This window comes from Cetorhinus maximus, unplaced genomic scaffold (assembly GCF_964194155.1).
Source record: "Cetorhinus maximus unplaced genomic scaffold, sCetMax3.hap1.1 HAP1_SCAFFOLD_630, whole genome shotgun sequence".
Taxonomy (NCBI): domain Eukaryota; kingdom Metazoa; phylum Chordata; class Chondrichthyes; order Lamniformes; family Cetorhinidae; genus Cetorhinus; species Cetorhinus maximus.
In genome coordinates, this window is record NW_027596572.1 from 49,826 (window position 1) to 69,160 (window position 19,335).

The 19,335-nt window shown below is 51.3% G+C and overlaps 1 protein-coding gene across 1 annotated transcript in view; it reads right to left on the minus strand.

Annotated features, from left to right (window-relative positions):
- The window catches only part of LOC144674324 (equilibrative nucleoside transporter 1-like), a 112,810-nt gene that overhangs the window by 31,446 nt on the left and 62,029 nt on the right, over positions 1 to 19,335 (minus strand). The window contains exons 2-4 of the mRNA XM_078535736.1: positions 11,013 to 11,094; positions 7,643 to 7,833; positions 2,362 to 2,501 (exon numbers count right to left, since the gene is read on the minus strand). Coding sequence (XP_078391862.1) covers positions 2,362 to 2,501; positions 7,643 to 7,833; positions 11,013 to 11,027 — 346 coding nt within the window. The 5' untranslated portion in view covers positions 11,028 to 11,094. The remainder of the gene's footprint in view (positions 1 to 2,361; positions 2,502 to 7,642; positions 7,834 to 11,012; positions 11,095 to 19,335) is intronic.

The window sequence follows — 19,335 nt, forward strand, 5'->3', positions numbered from 1 at the left end:
CCCTCCTGGGGGGTATCTAGAACCAGGGGGCACAGTTTCCAAATGAGGGGTCTCCCATTCAAGACGGAGATGAGGAGGAATTTCTTCTCTCGACAGCTCATTGTGTTTGGAATTCTCTCCCTGAGCAAGTACTGGAGGCTGGATCACTGGAGATATTAAAGCTGAGTTAACTGGATACTTGATCGACAAGGGAGTCAACGGAGGACAGACAGGAAAGCAGAGATAAGGCCACATCAGGTCAGCCCCGACTGGCAGAGCTGGCTCAATGGGCCGAATGGCATATTCCTGCCCCTATATATTCTCTCCTCATTATAGAATCATAGGACAGTGAGGCACACAGAGGAGACCATTCAGCCTCGTTGTACTCTACCAGTTCTTTGCAAGAGTTATCATATGAACATACAAATCTGGGATTAGGCCATTCAGCCTGCTCCACCATTCAATAAGATCATGGCTCCCGCCTACCCCCGATAACCTTTGACCCCCCCTGTTAATCAAGAATCTATCTACCTCTGCCTTAACTGCATTCAAATACCCTGCCTTCACCGCTCTCCGGGGAAGAGAGTTCCAAAGGTTCACGGCCCTCAGAGAAGAAATTTCTCATCATTTCTGTCTTAAATGGGAGGCCCCTCATTTTGAAACTGTGACTCCTAGCCCTAGTCTCTCCCACACAGGGAAACATCCTTTCAGCATCCACCCTGTCAAGTCCCCTCAGAATCTTTTACATGTCAATAAGATCGCCTCTCATTCTTCTAAACTCCAGTAGATACAGGCCCAACCTTTCCTCGTAAGATAAACCCTCATCTCAGGTATCAGTCTAGTGAACTGCTTCCAATGCATTTATACCCTTTCTTAAATAAGGAGATCAAAACTGGACACAGCACTCCAGATGTGGTCTCTCCAACTCCGAAATATCCCTACTTTTATATTCCATTCCTCTTGCAATAAACACCAACACTCCAGTTGCCTTCCTGATCACTTTCTGTACCTGTCGACTAACTTTTATTGAGATTCATGTTCCAGGGCACCCAGGTCCCTCTGTACCCCGAGTTCTACAATTCACGCAGTCCCACTCTTCTGCTCTTTTTTAATTGCTCTATAGATTTCTCCCCTTCAAGTAATGACCCAATTCCCTTTTGAAATTATTTCGGAATGTGTTTCCACCACCTGTTCAGGCAGTGCCTTTACAATACAACAACCTGCTGTGTAAAATAATTCATCTCATCTCCCCTCTGATTCATTCGCCAATCACCTTCAATCTGTGCTCGCTGGTTACTGACCCTCCTGACCTTTCGTATTGACTCCTGTAACCCTCTCTGCTCAAAGGAAAACAATCCCAGTTTCTCCTCCTTATTCACTCTTTGTAATTTTAAAAATCCTCACAAATCTTCTTTAATCCTTCTCTGCTCGAGTGGGAACAGCCCCGGAATCTCACGTCTCTCCTCAGGATGATAGCTTCCCAGTGTCCCTGGTGGCTTTTCACTGCGTCAGGTAACAGGAAAGTCCCTGATTTCCAAGCAGGGCTCGGGAACTACAACTCCTGACCTGCCCTGGGAGCTTCTGAACATAATGCAAACCAGGGTGGGCTACGCAGCGCAGTTCAGTGTGTTGTGCGATCGTTGAGCCAGGGACAAGTGCCCAGTGCACCTGCATGGGAAACGGTGCAAAACGTCAATCACAGAGCCCAGGAAATGGGGCACCGGAACAGACAGGAGTCCCGGGATAGGGAGAGAGGGCAGGGTGACATCCCAAAGAGGGAACCCAGGGAGAGGGGACAGTGAGAGGTCCCAGAGAGAGAGAGAGAGAGAGTGAGGACTGGGGGAGACAAACCATTTGGGGAGAGGATCAAAGGAAGAGGCTCTAAGCAGTAGAAGTGCTGCAGTTGACAGGCTTCAAGCGGTGAGGGCTTGGGAAAAGCCCTCGAAGGCTGAGAAGGCAGCAGAAGGCTGGTGACTCCATGCTACAGGCCATTTGGGCAAATGTAACCCTTTGGGAGCAGTGTTGTTCTACTTGGCATGGCTGAAGGCTTGGAGCTGCGCCTGTGAGTTGGTGACGTCGGGCGAGTGCCCTGTCCTCATTGTGCAGGGTTGTGATATTTTTCTCAGTGGGCACACACGAGAAGTGGGCAGCAGGTCCACCAATAACCTCGCCCAACGTCACCGTGCGGGACCCTCGCCCGACGTCATCGGGACACTCGCCCGCACCCTGTCCCGCCCGCACCCTGTCCCTCCCGCACCCTGTCCCCCCCGCACCCTGTCCAGCCCACACCCTGTCCCCCCCCTGTCCCCCCGCACCCTGTCACCCCCGCACCCTGTCCCGCCCACCCTGTCCCACCCACATTCTCGGTCTGTGTTGACATACTGTTGATGAGGGCAATTGTCAACATGGTAACGCTGAAGAAGATGAGGGGCTCCAGAGAGACTTTCACCAGGATAGATGTGAGGAGGAAGAGGATGAATATCGCACTGAGACTTCCACTGATGCGAACCACCTCTGGGATCCTGCTTACAGGGAGAGAGGAGAGCGTTACTTTACAATTCGCATCCAGGCAATCCCATCTGATCAGTACCGTCACCGCGCAAATCCCCAGTGCCAGGTTCGAGGCCAGAGACTGGTCCAGACCATCCTGCCCGCTGTCTAAACAGCATTCCGGGATATCCGATCCCACCCACCTCCTCATAGCACTCACTCGCTGAGAGTGAAGCCACCGAGATTTCACTCCTTATTCATTCCATCACCATGGCTACCATAACATCACCATATCAACTGCCCCTGCCTCAGTTTACCTGCTGCTGAGATCCTTATCCATAAATGGACTAGTTAGGCCAAATGTCCTGTTTCTGTGCCTTACATCCTATGTAACCCTGTGTAGTGCTTATAGCCCTATGTAAATCCTTTCTAACCCTATGTAACCCTATGTAGTGCTTTATAGCCCTATGTAAATCCTTTCTAACCCTATGTAACCCTGTGTAGTGCTTTATAGCCCTATGTAAATCCTTTCTAACCCTATGTAACCCTGTGTAGTGCTTTATAGCCCTATGTAAATCCTTTCTAACCCTATGTAACCCTGTGTAGTGCTTTATAGCCCTATGTAAATCCTTTCTAACCCTATGTAACCCTATGTAGTGCTTTATAGCCCTATGTAAATCCTTTCTAACCCTATGTAATCCTGTGTAGTGCTTTATAGCCCTATGTAAATCCTTTCTAACCCTATGTAACCCTATGTAGTGCTTATAGCCCTATGTAAATCCTTTCTAACCCTATGTAACCCTATGTAGTGCTTTATAGCCCTATGTAAATCCTTTCTAACCCTATGTAACCCTGTGTAGTGCTTTATAGCCCTATGTAAATCCTTTCTAACCCTATGTAACCCTGTGTAGTGCTTTATAGCCCTATGTAAATCCTTTCTAACCCTATGTAACCCTGTGTAGTGCTTATAGCCCTATGTAAATCCTTTCTAACCCTATGTAACCCTGTGTAGTGCTTTATAGCCCTATGTAAATCCTTTCTAACCCTATGTAACCCTATGTAGTGCTTTATAGCCCTATGTAAATCCTTTCTAACCCTATGTAACCCTGTGTTGTGCTTTATAGCCCTATGTAAATCCTTTCTAACCCTATGTAACCCTGTGTAGTGCTTATAGCCCTACGTAAATCCTTTGTAATCCTATGTAACCCTGTGTAGTGCTTTATAGCCCTATGTAAATCCTTTCTAACCCTATGTAACCCTATGTAGTGCTTTATAGCCCTATGTAAATCCTTTCTAACCCTATGTAACCCTGTGTAGTGCTTTATAGCCCTATGTAAAACCTTTCTAACCCTATGTAACCCTGTGTAGTGCTTTATAGCCCTATGTAAATCCTTTCTAACCCTATGTAACCCTATGTAGTGCTTATAGCCCTATTTAAATCCTTTCTAACCCTATGTAACCCTGTGTAGTGCTTTATAGCCCTATGTAAATCCTTTCTAACCCTATGTAACCCTGTGTAGTGCTTTATAGCCCTATGTAAATCCTTTCTAACCCTATGTAACCCTGTGTAGTGCTTTATAGCCCTATGTAAATCCTTTCTAACCCTATGTAACCCTGTTTAGTGCTTATAGCCCTATGTAAATCCTTTGTAATCCTATGTAACCCTGTGTAGTGCTTTATAGCCCTATGTAAATCCTTTCTAACCCTATGTAACCCTGTGTAGTGCTTTATAGCCCTATGTAAATCCTTTCTAACCCTATGTAACCCTGTGTAGTGCTTTATAGCCCTATGTAAATCCTTTCTAACCCTATGTAACCCTATGTAGTGCTTTATAGCCCTATGTAAATCCTTTCTAACCCTATGTAACCCTATGTAGTGCTTTATAGCCCTCTGTAAATCCTTTCTAACCCTATGTAACCCTGTGTAGTGCTTTATAGCCCTATGTAAATCCTTTGTAATCCTATGTAACCCTGTGTAGTGCTTTATAGCCCTATGTAAATCCTTTCTAACCCTATGTAACCCTATGTAGTGCTTTATAGCCCTATGTAAATCCTTTCTAACCCTATGTAACCCTATGTAGTGCTTTATAGCCCTCTGTAAATCCTTTCTAACCCTATGTAACCCTATGTAGTGCTTTATAGCCCTATGTAAATCCTTTCTAACCCTAGGTAACCCTGTGTAGTGCTTTATAGCCCTATGTAAATCCTTTGTAATCCTATGTAACCCTGTGTAGTGCTTTATAGCCCTATGTAAATCCTTTCTAACCCTATGTAACCCTGTGTAGTGCTTTATAGCCCTATGTAAATCCTTTGTAATCCTATGTAGCCCTTTATAATCTTATGTGGTCCTTTGAGGTCCATTCCTTTGCTATCTTTCCACCTGATTATTCTAATACTTGGCCCAGCTGACCTCCCATTCTCCTGAAGAAACTTTAGGACATACAAAGTTTAGGTGCCTATACTATAACCCACATTAACGTCCGTACAGCCATCATCCCCATGCTCAATGACCTTCATTGGCTCCTGGTCCAACAATGCTTTATTTTAAAATACTCATCCTCATAGTCAAATCCCTCCATGGTCCTGTCTCTTCCTATCTCTGCAATCTCCTCCAGTCCTGCAACCCTTCAAGATCTCTGTACAAAAACAAAAATAGTTGGAAAAACTCAGCAGGTCTGGCAGCATCTGCGGAGAGGAGCACAGTTAACGTTTCGAGTCCGTATGACTCTTCAACAGAACTAAGGAAAAATAGAAAAGAGGTGAAATATAAGCTGGTTTAAGGGGGGGTGGGACAGGTAGAGCTGGATAGAGGGCCAGTGATAGGTGGAGATAACCAAAAGATGTCATAGACAAAAGGACAAAGAGGTGTTGAAGGTGGTGATATTATCTAAAGGAATGTGCTAATTAAGGGTAGAAAGCAGGACGAGCAAGGTACAGATGGCCCTAGGGGGGATGGGGTGGGGGGAAGGGATCGTAAAAGGCTAAAAGGTAGAGATAAAACAATGGATGGAAATACATTTAAAAATAATGGAAATAGGTGGGAAAAGAAAAATCTATATAAATTATTGGAAAAAAAGGGGGATCGGAAAGGGGGTGGGGATGGAGGAGAGAGTTCATCATCTAAAATTATTGAACTCAATATTCAGTCCGGAAGGCTGCAAAGTGCCTAGTCGGAAGATGAGGTTCTGTTCCTCCAGTTTGCGTTGGGCTTCACTGGAACAATGCAGCAAGCCAAGGACGGACATGTGGGCATGAGAGCAGGGTGGAGTGTTGAAATGGCAAGCGACAGGGAGGTCTGGGTCATGCTTGCGGACAGACCGAAGGTGTTCTGCAAAGCGGTTGCCCAGTCTGCGTTTGGTCTCTCCAATGTAGAGGAAACCGCATTGGGAACAATGAATGCAGTAGACTAAATTGAGGGAAGTGCAAGTGAAATGCTGCTTCACTTGAAAGGAGTGTTTGGGCCCTTGGACGGTGAGGAGAGGGGAAGTAAAGGGGCAGGTGTTGCACCTTCTGCGGTTGCATGGGAAGGTGCCGTGGGAGGGGGTTGAGGTGTAGGGGGTGATGGAGGAGTGGACCAGGGTGTCCCTGAGGGAATGATCCCTACGGAATGCCGCCAGGGGGGATGAAGGGAAGGTGTGTTTGGTGGTGGCATGATAGGGTCCCCCTTGTCCTCACTTATCACCCCACCAGCCTCCGCATTCAAAGGATCATCCTCCGCCATTTCCGCCAACTCCAGCATGATGCCACCACCAAACACATCTTCCCTTCACCCCCCTGGCGGCATTCCGCAGGGATCGTTCCCTCTGGGACACCCTGGTCCACTCCTCCATCACCCCCTACTCCTCAACCCCCACCTATGGCACCTCCTTATGCCCACGCAGAAGGTGCAACATCTGCCCCTTTACTTCCCCTCTCCTCACCGTCCAAGGGCCCAAACACTCCTTTCAAGTGAAGCAGCATTTCACTTGCACTTCCCTCAGTTTAGTCTACTGCATTCGTTACTCCCAATGTGGTTTCCTCTACATTGGAGAGACCAAACGCAGATTGGGTGAGCGCTTTGCAGAACACCTTCAGTCTGTCTGCAAGCATTACCCAGACCTCCCTGTCGCTTGCCATTTTAACACTCCACCCTGCTCTCATGCCCACATGTCCGTCCTTGGCTTGCTGCAATGTTCCAGTGAAGCTCAACGCAAACTGGAGGAACAGCACCTCATCTTCCGACTAGGCATTTTACAGCCTTCCGGACTCAATATTGAGTTCAACAATTTTAGATCATGAACTCTCTCCTCCATCCCCACCCCCTTTCCGATTTTCCCCCTCCTGTTTGTTTTTTCCAATAATTTATATAGATTTTTCTTTTCCCACCTATTTCCATTATTTTTAAATGTATTTCCATCCATTGTTTTATCTCTACCTTTTAGCCTATTTCGATTCCTTCCCCCCACCCCACCCCCACTAGGTCTATCTGTACCTTGCTCGTCCTGCTTTCTACCCTTAATTAGCACATTCCTTTAGATAATATCACCACCTTCAACACCTCTTTGTCCTTTTGTCTGTGACATCTTTGGGTTATCTCCACCTATCACCGTCCCTCTATCCAGCTCTTCTTGTCCCACCCACCTTAAACCAGCTTATATTTCACCTCTCTTCTATTTATCCTTAGTTCTGTTGAAGAGTCATACGGACTCGAAACGTTAACTGTGCTCCTCTCCACAGATGCTGTCAGACCTGCTGAGTTTTTCCAGCTATTTTTGTTGTTGTTTTGGATTTCCAGCCTCCGCAGTTTTTTGCTAAGATCTCTGTACCCCTTTGCTGCTGGCATCCTGAGCATTCCTGATTTTAATCGCTCTGCCATTGGAGGCTGTGCTCTCAGCTGCCTGGGCCTAAGCTCTGGAATTCCCTCGCTGCAGCTTTCCTCCTCCCTACCTTTCTCTCTCCCCGCCTCTAAGATTCTCCCTCAAACCTCCCCCTTTGGCTAACATTTCATCAGCTGTTCTAATATCTCCTCATGTGGCTGAGTGCCAAATCCTGATTGAAAACTCTCTTCTGAACAGCTGTGGGGTATTTGACTCAGTTAAAGGGGGTATATAAATACAAGCTGTTTCTGTAGACTCCAAAAAACTCAGGCTCTTCACTTGTTGTTTCAATCAGAGGCCATGAAATCAGGAACATACCGTTCGAGAAGGACAGAATTCAGGCAGCTGAAAACCAGCATTGGCAACATTGCGCACAGAGTCATCACATTGCCAAACTTTCCCTGAAGATAGTTATCCTGGAGGGCTGCTGTCCCATTTACTCCGTACGTTCCATTGGCTTGGAGATGGTCTGTGCCAACTTCCACATTCCGCAGCTGGTACTTGAAGTACTAGAAGATGGAAGGATGGGAGTTATTTTGGGTATCGGAGGCAGGACAGGGAGGAATGGTCAACATGGGGAAGGGACTCGGTCAGTGTGGGTTAGTGTTGGTGCGGGTTGGGGTCGGGGTCGGGGTCAGTGCGGGTCGGGGTCGGGGTCAGTGTTAGCGTCAGTGTTAGCGTCAGGGTCAGTGTCAGGGTCAGTGCTATTTTCAGGGTCAGGGTCAGTGTTAGTTTCCGGGTCAGGGTCAGTGTTAGTTTCAGGGTCAGGGTCAGTGTTAGTGTCGGGGTCAGTGTCAGTGTCGGGGTCAGTGTCAGTGTCGGGGTCAGTGTCAGTGTCGGGGTCGGCGTTAGCGTCGGGGTCAGTGTCAGTGTCGGGGTCAGTGTCAGTGTCGGGGTCGGGGTCAGTGTCAGTGTCAGTGTCAGTGTCGGGGTCAGTGTCGGTGTCGGGGTCAGTGTCAGCGTCGGGGTCAGGGTCAGTGTCGGGGTCGGCGTTAGCGTCAGGGTCAGTGTCAGTGTCGGGGTCAGTGTCAGTGTCGGGGTCGGGGTCAGTGTGTGTCGGGGTCAGTGTCAGTGTCGGGTTCGGTGTCAGCGTCGGGGTTGGTGTCAGCGTCGGGGTCGGTGTCAGTGTCGGGGTCGGTGTCAGCGTCGGGGTCGGTGTCAGCGTCGGGGTCGGTGTCAGTGTCGGGGTCGGTGTCAGGGTCGGGGTCAGTGTCAGGGTCGGTGTCGGGGTCAGTGTCAGCGTCGGGGTCAGTGTCAGTGTCGGGGTCAGTGTCAGTGTCGGGGTCAGTGTCAGTGTCAGTGTCGGGGTCAGTGTCGGGGTCAGTGTCGGGGTCAGTGTCAGCGTCGGCGTCAGTGTCAGCGTCGGCGTCAGCGTCGGGGTCAGTGTCAGCGTCGGGGTCAGTGTCAGTGTCGGGGTCAGTGTCAGCGTCGGGGTCAGTGTCGGTGTGGGGGTCAGTGTCAGCGTCGGGGTCGGGGTCAGCGTCGGGGTCAGCGTCAGCGTCGGGGTCAGCGTCAGTGTCGGGGTCAGCGTCAGCGTCGGGGTCGGCGTCAGCGTCGGGGTCGGCGTCAGTGTCGGGGTCAGCGTCAGGGTCAGTGTCAGTGTCAGTGTCGGGGTCAGTGTCGGGGTCAGTGTCAGTGTCAGTGTCGGGGTCAGTGTCAGCGTCGGGGTCAGCGTCAGCGTCGGGGTCAGCGTCAGCGTCGGGGTCAGCGTCAGCGTCGGGGTCAGCGTCAGCGTCGGGGTCGGCGTCAGCGTCGGGGTCGGGGTCAGTGTCAGTGTCAGTGTCGGGGTCAGTGTCGGGGTCAGTGTCAGTGTCAGTGTCGGGGTCAGCGTCAGTGTCAGTGTCGGGGTCAGTGTCAGCGTCGGGGTCAGTGTCGGGGTCAGTGTCAGTGTCAGTGTCGGGGTCAGTGTCGGGGTCAGTGTCAGTGTCAGGGTCAGTGTCAGTGTCGGGGACAGTGTCAGTGTCGGGGTCAGTGTCGGGGTCAGTGTCGGGGTCAGTGTCGGGGTCGGTGTCGGGGTCGGTGTCAGTGTCAGTGTCAGCGTCGGGGTCAGTGTCACTGTCGGGGTCAGTGTCAGTGTCGGGGACAGTGTCAGTGTCGGGGTCAGTGTCGGGGTCGGGGTCAGTGTCAGCGTCGGGGTCAGTGTCAGTGTCGGGGTCAGTGTCACTGTCGGGGTCAGTGTCAGTGTCGGGGACAGTGTCAGTGTCGGGGTCAGTGTCAGTGTCGGGGTCAGTGTCGGGGTCAGTGTCAGTGTCGGGGTCAGTGTCGGGGTCAGGGTCAGCGTCGGGGTCAGTGTCAGCGTCGGGGTCAGTGTCAGTGTCGGGGTCAGTGTCAGAGTCGGGGACAGTGTCAGTGTCGGGGACAGTGTCAGTGTCGGGGTCAGTGTTAGTGTCGGGGTCAGTGTTAGTATCAGGATCAGTGTCAGTGTCGGGGTCAGTGTCAGTGTCGGGGTCAGTGTCCGTGTCGGGGTCAGTGTCAGTGTCGGGGTCAGTGTCAGTGTCGGGGTCAGCGTCGGGGTCAGTGTCAGCGTCGGGGTCAGTGTCAGCGTCGGGGTCAGTGTCAGCGTCGGGGTCAGTGTCGGTGTCGGGGTCAGTGTCAGCGTCGGGGTCGGGGTCAGCGTCGGGGTCAGCGTCAGCGTCGGGGTCAGCGTCAGCGTCGGGGTCGGCGTCAGCGTCGGGGTCGGCGTCAGCGTCGGGGTCGGCGTCAGTGTCGGGGTCGGCGTCAGGGTCAGTGTCAGTGTCAGTGTCGGGGTCAGTGTCGGGGTCAGTGTCAGTGTCAGTGTTGGGGTCAGTGTCAGTGTCAGCGTCGGGGTCAGTGTCAGCGTCGGGGTCAGCGTCAGCGTCGGGGTCAGCGTCAGCGTCGGGGTCAGCGTCAGCGTCGGGGTCAGCGTCGGGGTCGGCGTCAGCGTCGGGGTCGGCGTCAGTGTCGGGGTCAGTGTCAGGGTCAGTGTCAGTGTCAGTGTCGGGGTCAGTGTCAGGGTCAGTGTCAGTGTCAGTGTCGGGGTCAGTGTCAGTGTCAGTGTCGGGGTCAGTGTCAGCGTCGGGGTCAGTGTCGGGGTCAGTGTCAGTGTCAGTGTCGGGGTCAGTGTCAGTGTCAGTGTCGGGGTCAGTGTCGGGGTCAGTGTCAGTGTCGGGGTCAGCGTCGGGGTCAGTGTCAGGGTCAGTGTCGGGGTCAGTGTCAGTGTCGGGGTCAGTGTCAGTGTCGGGGTCAGTGTCAGTGTCGGGGTCAGTGTCGGGGTCAGCGTCAGTGTCGGGGTCAGCGTCAGTGTCGGGGTCAGCGTCAGTGTCGGGGTCAGCGTCAGTGTCGGGGTCAGTGTCCGTGTCGGGGTCAGTGTCCGTGTCGGGGTCAGTGTCAGTGTCGGGGTCAGTGTCAGAGTCGGGGACAGTGTCAGTGTCGGGGTCAGTGTCAGAGTCGGGGACAGTGTCAGTGTCGGGGTCAGTGTCAGTGTCGGGGTCAGTGTCAGTGTCGGGGTCAGTGTCAGAGTCGGGGACAGTGTCAGTGTCGGGGTCAGTGTCAGTTCCAGGGTCAGCGAGAGGGTTAGTGTCGGGGTCAGTGTCAGTTTCAGGGTCAGTGCTAGTGTCAGGGTCAGTTTCGGTGTCAGAGTCAGCGTGAGGGTCAGTGTCTTGGCTACAATGAGGTAAATATTTTCAGAGCTCCATTTTTACCCTGAATGTTGAGTTTAGTTTCATACCCCAATCGCTGTCATGAAGAAATTCCAAGGTAGCAATGTCCCGAGGCCCAGGACTAGGAAAATTAGCCAAACAGCCTTGAATCTATTGTAGGGAGAAACACAGGTCAGCGGCTTGGATATCATTGGCCCTAATGCAACACGCTCCAACACATTTCATCTCTTCCTCATTGAACATGAAGCCAACCAGATTCACTTAACAACGCATTGTTCAACTGCAGGAGGGGAATGGAGATGGAGGTTGGGGGATGGTGGATTGGTGTGGGGAATAGGAATGCAGCTTGGGGATGGGGGCTGGGGTAAAGGGTGGGGTTCGGGATGGGGGATGGATAATGGGAGAGCAGATAAGGATGGAGGCGTGGGTTGAGTATGGGGGATGTGGGTGGGTGACAGGGATGGGGTAATGGATGGGTGTGGGGTTGGTGATAGTTGGACAATGAAAGGGGATTGGGCAGCCCAGCATCCTGCATCTTCCGAGGATGGGGATGGGGATGGGGAGAGACGGGGAGACAGGGAGGGAGAGAGTTGGTGAGAAAGATAGAGATGGAGAGGGAGAGAGATGGAACGAGACAGAGAGATAGAGAGAGAGATGGAGACAAAGAGATTGAGATAGAGTGAGAGACAGAGAGCGAGAGATGGCATGAGAGAGAGAGAGAGACGGAGAGAGAGGAGGGAGAGAGGGACGGAGAGAGGAGAGAGACAGAGAGAGAGAGAGATGGAGAGAGAGGGTGTGGAGAGAGAGAGAGAGAGATGGAGAGTGAAACGAGGAGAGATGCAGAGAGAGAGACGGAGGAGAGAGACGGAGAGAGGAGAGAGACGTGGACAGAGAGAGAGACAGAGAGAGAGGTGGGGAGAGAGATGGAGAGAAAGAGAGGGATGGAGAGAGAGAGGTGAATAGAGAGAGAGACAGAGAGAGAGAGAGAGAGGAGAGAGACGGAGGAGAGTTGGAGAGAGATGGAAAGTGAGATAGAGAGAGAGGCAGAGAGAAAGAGAGAGACGGAGAGAGAGAGGGATCAGAGAGAGATGTAGAGAGAGAGAGGGACAGAGAGACAGAGATGGAGAGAGAGAGAGAGAGACAGATGGAGGGAGAGAGTTGGAGAGAGTCAGAGAGAGAGTTTGAGAGAGAAGGAGAGAAAGGTAGAGAGGGAGAGGGAGAGAGATGGAGACAGAGAGAGGTGGAGAGACAGAGAGACGGAGAGAGAGAGAGACAGAGAGACAGAGATGGAGAGAGTGACGGAGCAGGAGATGGAGAGAGAGATGGAGAGAGAGAGAGAGAGAGAGATGGAGAGAGAGACGGAGAGGGAGAGAGAGAGAGATGGAGAGAGAGACGGAGAGGGAGAGAGAGAGAGAGACGGAGAGAGAGAGACAGAGTAAGAGATGGAGAGAGAGACGGAGAGATGGAGCGAGAGAGAGAGATGGAGAGAGGGAGACAGAGAGAGAGAGATGGAGAGAGGGACGGAGAGAGGGAGAGAGAGAGAGAGAGATGGAGAGAGGGACGGAGAGAGGGAGAGAGAGAGGGAGAGAGAGAGAGAGAGAGACGGAGAGACAGAGACGGAGAGAGGGAGAGAGAGAGAGACGGAGAGAGAGAGACAGAATAAGAGATGGAGAGAGAGAGACGGAGAGAGAGAGAGACAGAGAGAGAGAGAGAGATAGAGACAGAGGGATGAAGAGATTGACGGAGTGAGAGGTGGAGAGAGATAGAAATGGAGAGAGAGAGAGATGGAGAGAGGGACGGAGAGAGATAGAGAGAGGGACGGAGAGAGAGATGTAGGAGAGAGATGGTGAGAGACGGAGAGAGAGAGGAGAGAGAAGGAGAGAGAGAGATGGAGAGAGAGATGGAGAGAAAGAGAGAGACCGAGAGAGAGAGAGATGGAGAGGGAGAGATGGGAGAGAGACAGGGAGATGGAGAGGGAGAGACGGGGAGAGAGACGGGAAGAGAGACGGAGAGAGAGAGAGGGACAAAGAGACAGAGATGGAGAGAGAGAGAGAGAGAGAGACAGACGGAGGGAGAGAGTTGGAGAGAGTCAGAGAGAGAGTTTGAGAGAGAAGGAGAGAAAGGTAGAGAGGGAGAGGGAGAGAGATGGAGACAGAGAGAGGTGGAGAGACAGAGAGACGGAGAGAGAGAGAGAGAGACAGAGATGGAGAGAGTGACGGAGCAGGAGATGGAGAGAGAGATGGAGAGAGAGAGAGAGAGATGGAGAGAGAGACGGAGAGGGAGAGAGAGAGAGATGGAGAGAGAGACGGAGAGGGAGAGAGAGAGAGACGGAGAGAGAGAGACAGAGTAAGAGATGGAGAGAGAGACGGAGAGATGGAGCGAGAGAGAGAGATGGAGAGAGGGAGAGAGAGAGAGAGAGATGGAGAGAGAGACGGAGAGAGGGAGAGAGAGAGAGATGGAGAGAGAGGGACGGAGAGAGGGAGAGAGAGAGGGAGAGAGGGAGAGAGAGAGGGAGAGAGAGAGAGAGAGAGACGGAGAGACAGAGACGGAGAGAGGGAGAGAGAGACGGAGAGAGAGAGACAGAATAAGAGATGGAGAGAGAGAGACGGAGAGAGAGAGAGAGAGAGAGAGATAGAGACAGAGGGATGGAGAGATTGACGGAGAGAGAGGTGGAGAGAGATAGAGATGGAGAGAGAGAGAGATGGAGAGAGGGACGGAGAGAGATAGAGAGAGGGACGGAGAGAGAGATGTAGGAGAGAGATGGTGAGAGACGGAGAGAGAGGAGAGAGAAGGAGAGAGAGAGATGGAGAGAGAGAGATGGGAGAGAGACAGAGAGATGGAGAGGGAGAGACGGGGAGAGAGACGGGGAGAGAGACGGAGAGAAAGAGAGAGGACGGAAAGAGAGGGAGATAGAGAGAGAGAGAGAGGATGGAGAGAGAGGGAGATGGAGGGAGAGAGGGAGATGGAGAGAGAGAGATGGAGAGAGAGAGATGAAAAGAGAAAGATGGAGAGAGACAGAGACAGAGAGAGAAAGAGAGACGCAGAGAGAGAAATGGGGAGAGAGAGAAATGGGGAGAGAGAGAGATGGTGAGAGTTAGATGGAGAGGGAGACAGAGAGAGAGAAGGAGACGGAAAGAGATGAAGAGCGAGAGACAGAGAGATATGGAGAGACAGAGATGGAAAGAGAGAGACAGAAAGAGAGACACAGAGAGCAAGACACAGAGAGAGATGTATATAGAGGAGAGAGAAAGGCGGAGAGAGAGAGTTACGGAGAGAGAGTGACAGAGAGAGAGAGTGACAGAGAGAGAGAGTGACAGAGAGAGAGAGAGAGAGAGTGACAGAGAGAGAGAGTGACAGAGAGAGAGAGAGTGACAGAGAGAGAGAGAGAGTGACAGAGAGAGAGAGACAGAGAGAGAGAAATGGAGAGATAGAGAGAGATGGAGAGAGGGAGAGAGAGAGGGGGAGACAGAGAGAGAGGGAGAGACAGAGAGAGATGGAGAGAGGGGGAGAGAGAGAGAGAGACGGAGACAGAGAGAGAGAGAGAGACGGAGACAGAGAGAGAGATGGAGACGGAGAGAGAGAGAGACAGAGACAGAGAGAGAGACGGAGACGGAGACAGAGAGAGACAGTGAGAGAGAGACGGTGAGAGAGAGACGGAGAGACAGAGAGGGAGACGGAGAGACGGAGAGGGAGACGTAGAGACGGAGAGAGATGGAGAGAGAGAGAGAGAGAGGGAGAGACAGAGAGAGATGGAGAGAGGGAGAGAGAGAGGGAGAGAGAGACAGAGAGAGAGAGATAGACAGAGAGATGGAGAGATTGACGGGGTGAGAGGTGGAGAGAGATAGAGATGGAGACGGGGAGAGGTGGAGAGAGGGACGGAGAGAGATGGAGAGAGGGACGGAGAGAGAGATGTAGGAGAAAGATGGTGAGAGACGGAGAGAGAGATGGTGAGAGATGGAGAGAGAGATGGTGAGAGACGGAGAGAGGAGAGAGAAGGAGAGAGAGAGATGGAGAGAAAGAGAGAGACTGAGAGAGAGAGAGATGGAGAGGGAGAGACAGAGTGAGAGAGATGGAGAGGGAGAGATGGGAGAGAGACAGAGAGATGGAGAGGGAGAGACGGGAGAGAGAGGGGGGTGGGATGGAGAGGGAGAGACAGGGAGAGAGACGGAGAGAAAGAGAGAGGATGGAAAGAGAGGGAGATAGAGAGAGAGAGAGGATGGAGAGAGAGGGAGATAGAGAGAGAGAGATGGAGAGAGAGAGATGAAGAGAGAAAGATGAAGGAGAGGGATGGAGAGAGGGATGGAGAGAGGGATGGAGAGAGAGACAGAGACAGAGAGAGAAAGAGCGACCAAGAGAGAGAAATGGGGAGAGAGAGAAATGGCGAGAGAGAGAGAGACGGTGAGAGTTAGATGGAGAGGGAGACAGAGAGAGAGAAGGAGACGGAAAGAGATGGCGAGCGAGAGACAGAGAGATACGGAGAGACAGAGACGGAAAGAGAGAGATGGAAAGAGAGACACAGAGAGAGCGAGACACAGAGAGAGATGTATAGAGCGGAGAGAGAAAGGCGGAGAGAGAGAGTTACGGAGAGAGTTACGGAGAGAGTGACAGAGAGAGAGTGACAGAGAGAGAGAGTGACAGAGAGCGAGAGAGAGAGAGAGACAGAGAGGGAGAGAGAGAGACAGAGAGAGATGGAGGGACAGAGAGAGATGGAGAGAGGGAGAGAGAGAGAGACGGAGACAGAGAGAGAGAGACGCAGACAGGGAGAGAGAGAGAGACGGAGACAGAGAGAGAGACGGAGACGGAGATAGAGAGAGAGAGAGACGGAGACAGAGAGAGAGAGAGACGGAGACAGAGAGAGAGATGGAGACGGAGATAGAGAGGGAGACGGAGACGGAGATAGAGAGAGAGACGGCGAGAGAGAGACGGTGAGAGAGAGACGGAGAGAGAGAGACGGAGAGAGAGACGGAGAGACGGAGAGGGAGACGGAGAGATGGAGAGGGAGACGGAGAGAGATGGAGAGAGGGAGAGAGAGAGAGGGAGAGGGAGAGAGAGAGAGAGAGAGAGAGAGAGACAGATGGAGACAGAAAGAGAGAGAGAGAGACGGAGACTGAGAGAGAGAGAGAGAGAGAGACGGAGACAGAGAGAGAGGGAGATGGAGAGATGGAGAGGGAGACGGAGAGAGATGGAGAGGGAGATGGAGAGAGATGGAGAGAGGGAGAGAGAGAGAGGGAGAGAGAGAGGGAGAGAGAGAGAGAGAGAGACGGAGACAGAGAGAGAGAGACGGAGACAGAGAGAGAGAGAGACGGAGACAGAGAGAGAGAGAGTGACAGAGAGAGATGGAGAGAGGGAGAGATGGAGAGATAGAAACGGAGAGAAAGGCGGACAGTGTGACAGAGAGAGAGGTGGAGGCAGAGTGAGAGAGACAGAGAGAAAGAGACAGAGAGAGAGAGGTGGAGAAAGATGGAGAGGGAGAGAGAGGGAGAGAGAGAAACGGAGAGAAAGGTGGAGAGAGAGAGAGACAGAGAGAGGGGCGGAGAGGGGGGGCGGAGAGAGAGAGGGGCGGAGAGAAAGAGATGGAGAGAGCGAAACGGAGAGAAAGGCGGAGAGAGAGAGACGGAGAGAGAGACGGAGGCGGAGTGAGAGAGACAGAAAGAGACAGAGAGAGAGGTGGAGATAGACGGAGAGGGAGAGAGAGGAAGAGATGGAGAGAGGGAGAGATGGAGAGAGAGAGATGGAGAGAGAGAAAGGCGAAGAGAGAGTGACAGAGAGAGAGAGATGGAGGCGGAGTGAGAGAGACGGAGAGACGGAGAGATAGAGAGAGAGAGGTGGAGAGAGATGGAGAGGGGGGAGAGAGAGGGAGAGATGGAGAGAGGGAAACGGAAAGAGAGAAAGGCGGAGAGAGAGAGTGACAGACAGAGAGAAACGGAGGCAAAGTGAGAGAGACAGAGAGAGAGACAGAGAGAGAGGGGGAGAGGGAAAGAGAGATGGAGAGAGAGATGGAGAGAGGGAGAGATGGAGAGAGAGAGAGACGGAAAAAGAGACAGAGAGAGAGAGAGTGAGTCAGATAGAGAAAGAGGGGGAGACAGAGAAAGACAGAGACTATGTTTCATTGTGAGGACAGCTGTATTTGTTCAGTGTATTCTCAATGAAAGGCTTTATTGAACGAAACAGAAATGGCAGCGTCTAGTCAGCTTGCCTCATAGTATTGTCACATGACTATGTCAAGCCAGGTAGTACACTTAGTAAAGATTGCATTTGCAAAACATAAATATCCCCCTTTTCCTATCAAACAAAAGATACAACCATTCGCTTACAAAGACACTTTTACATGCATGATCCAGTGTGACTGTGGGTTACCCAAGTTACCCTCTGTACACCCACTGTTCCCATGCATTAACAACTGTTTGTTCCACTAGTCAGTTACTGCACATGCATTTGCACACCTAGTCTTTAAATCGTACGGGGCTCTTAATGGAACCTGTGCTCGTTGAAATTGGCTGTTTGTTTGAATGATGTTCCTGGTCTGGAAAGTGTTGTTCCTGTGTCTCTTGTTGCCGTAGTGACTATTGTCATTCCATTGCAGTTGTTGGGGACACGTGAACCTCTGGCATGGATAGTAGTTCTGTACTCAGTACAGCTGGTAAGATCCCTTCTGCCTGACCAGCCAGTTGCTGTGAGGGAACAGCTTTGCGAGCTGCGCTGGTATATTTGGTCATTCACCTCCACTGCAAACGATCGAGATGACAATGTTCTCCACAGGTGTGCCATGTGTCCACGCGGTCTGATTCCTGTTGAGAGTATTGAAGGTTTGCTCTCTGACCAGCTCTCCGATGCTCAGCTCTGGTAATGGTTTGGCAGTCCTGTCAAACTGAAATTTGGCTTTCTGTGTTCTCCATGATCTTTTCACTCACACCTGTTACTACTTCTGGTTCGAGCAGCCTTTTCACTATTGGAGAGTAGTTTGGGTGCAACGTGACATTAGTCTTTGGACTGGACTACTTTCCATGCCTTCAGTCGGTGTGTTATAGGCACATAGAAATTAGGAGCAGGAATAGGCCATTCGGCCCTTCGAGCCTGCTCCACCATTCAATATGATAATGGCTGATCCTCTATCTCAACACCATATTCCCGCTTTCTCTCCATACCCCTTGATGCCCCTAATATCCAAAAGATTATCAATTTCTTTCTTGACTATACTCAGTGACCCGGCCTCCACAGCTTCTGTGGTAGAGAATTCCACAGGTTGACCACCCTCTGAGTGAAGAAATCTTTCCTCATCTCAGCCCTAAATGGCCTGCCCCATATCCTGAGACAGTGGCCCCTGGTTCTAGACTCCCCAACCAGGGGAAACATCCTCCCTGCCACCAGTCTATCTAGCCCTGTTAGAATTTTATACATTTCAATCAGATCCCCTCTCATTCTTCTAAACTCTAGTGAATATAGGCCCAGTCAAACCAACCTCTCCTCATACAACAGTCCTACCATCCCCAGTATCAGTCTAGTGAACCTTCACTGCACTCCCTCTATGGCAAGTATATCCTTTCCTAGGTAGGGAGACCAAACCTGCACACAATACTCCAGGTGTGGTCTCACCAAGGCTCTGTATAACTGCAGTAAGACATCTCTACTTCTGAACTCAAATCCTCTTGCAACGAAGGCCAACATACCATTTGCCTTCCGAATTGCTTGCTGCACCTGCCTGTTTACTTTCATTGACTGGTGCACAAGGACACCCAGATCCCTTTGTATATCCACATTTCCCAATATATCACCATTTAAATAATCTGCCTTACTCTTTTTCACACCAAAGCGCATAACTTCACATTTATCCACGTTATACTATATCTGCCATGTGTTTGCCCACACACACAACTTGTCTAAATCGCCCTGAAGCCTCCTTGCATCCTCCTCACAACTCACAGCCCCGCCCAGCTTTTGTCGTCAGCAAACTTGGAAATACTGCATTTGGTTTCCTCATGCAAGTCATTTATATATATACTGAATAGCTGGGGCCCAGCACTGATCCCTGTCACTGTCCGCCACCCAGAAAAAGACCCTTTTATTTCCCACCCTCTGTTTCCAGTATTTCAACCAATTCTCAATCCGTGACAGTATCTTATCCCCCATCCCATGTGCTTTAATTTTACCCACTGGCCTTTTATGTGGGACCTTATCAAAAGCCTTTTTGAAATCCAAATACACCACATCCACTGGTTCTCCCTTATCTATTCTACTAGTTACAGCCTCAAAAAAATTCCAGTAGATTAGTTAAGCATGATTTCCCTTTCATAAACCCATGCTGACTTTGTCTAATCCTATTAATGCTTTCCAAGTGTTCTGTTACCATGGGCGGGATTTCGTCCTTGGCGGGGGTGCTCGGTGGGGGTGGTC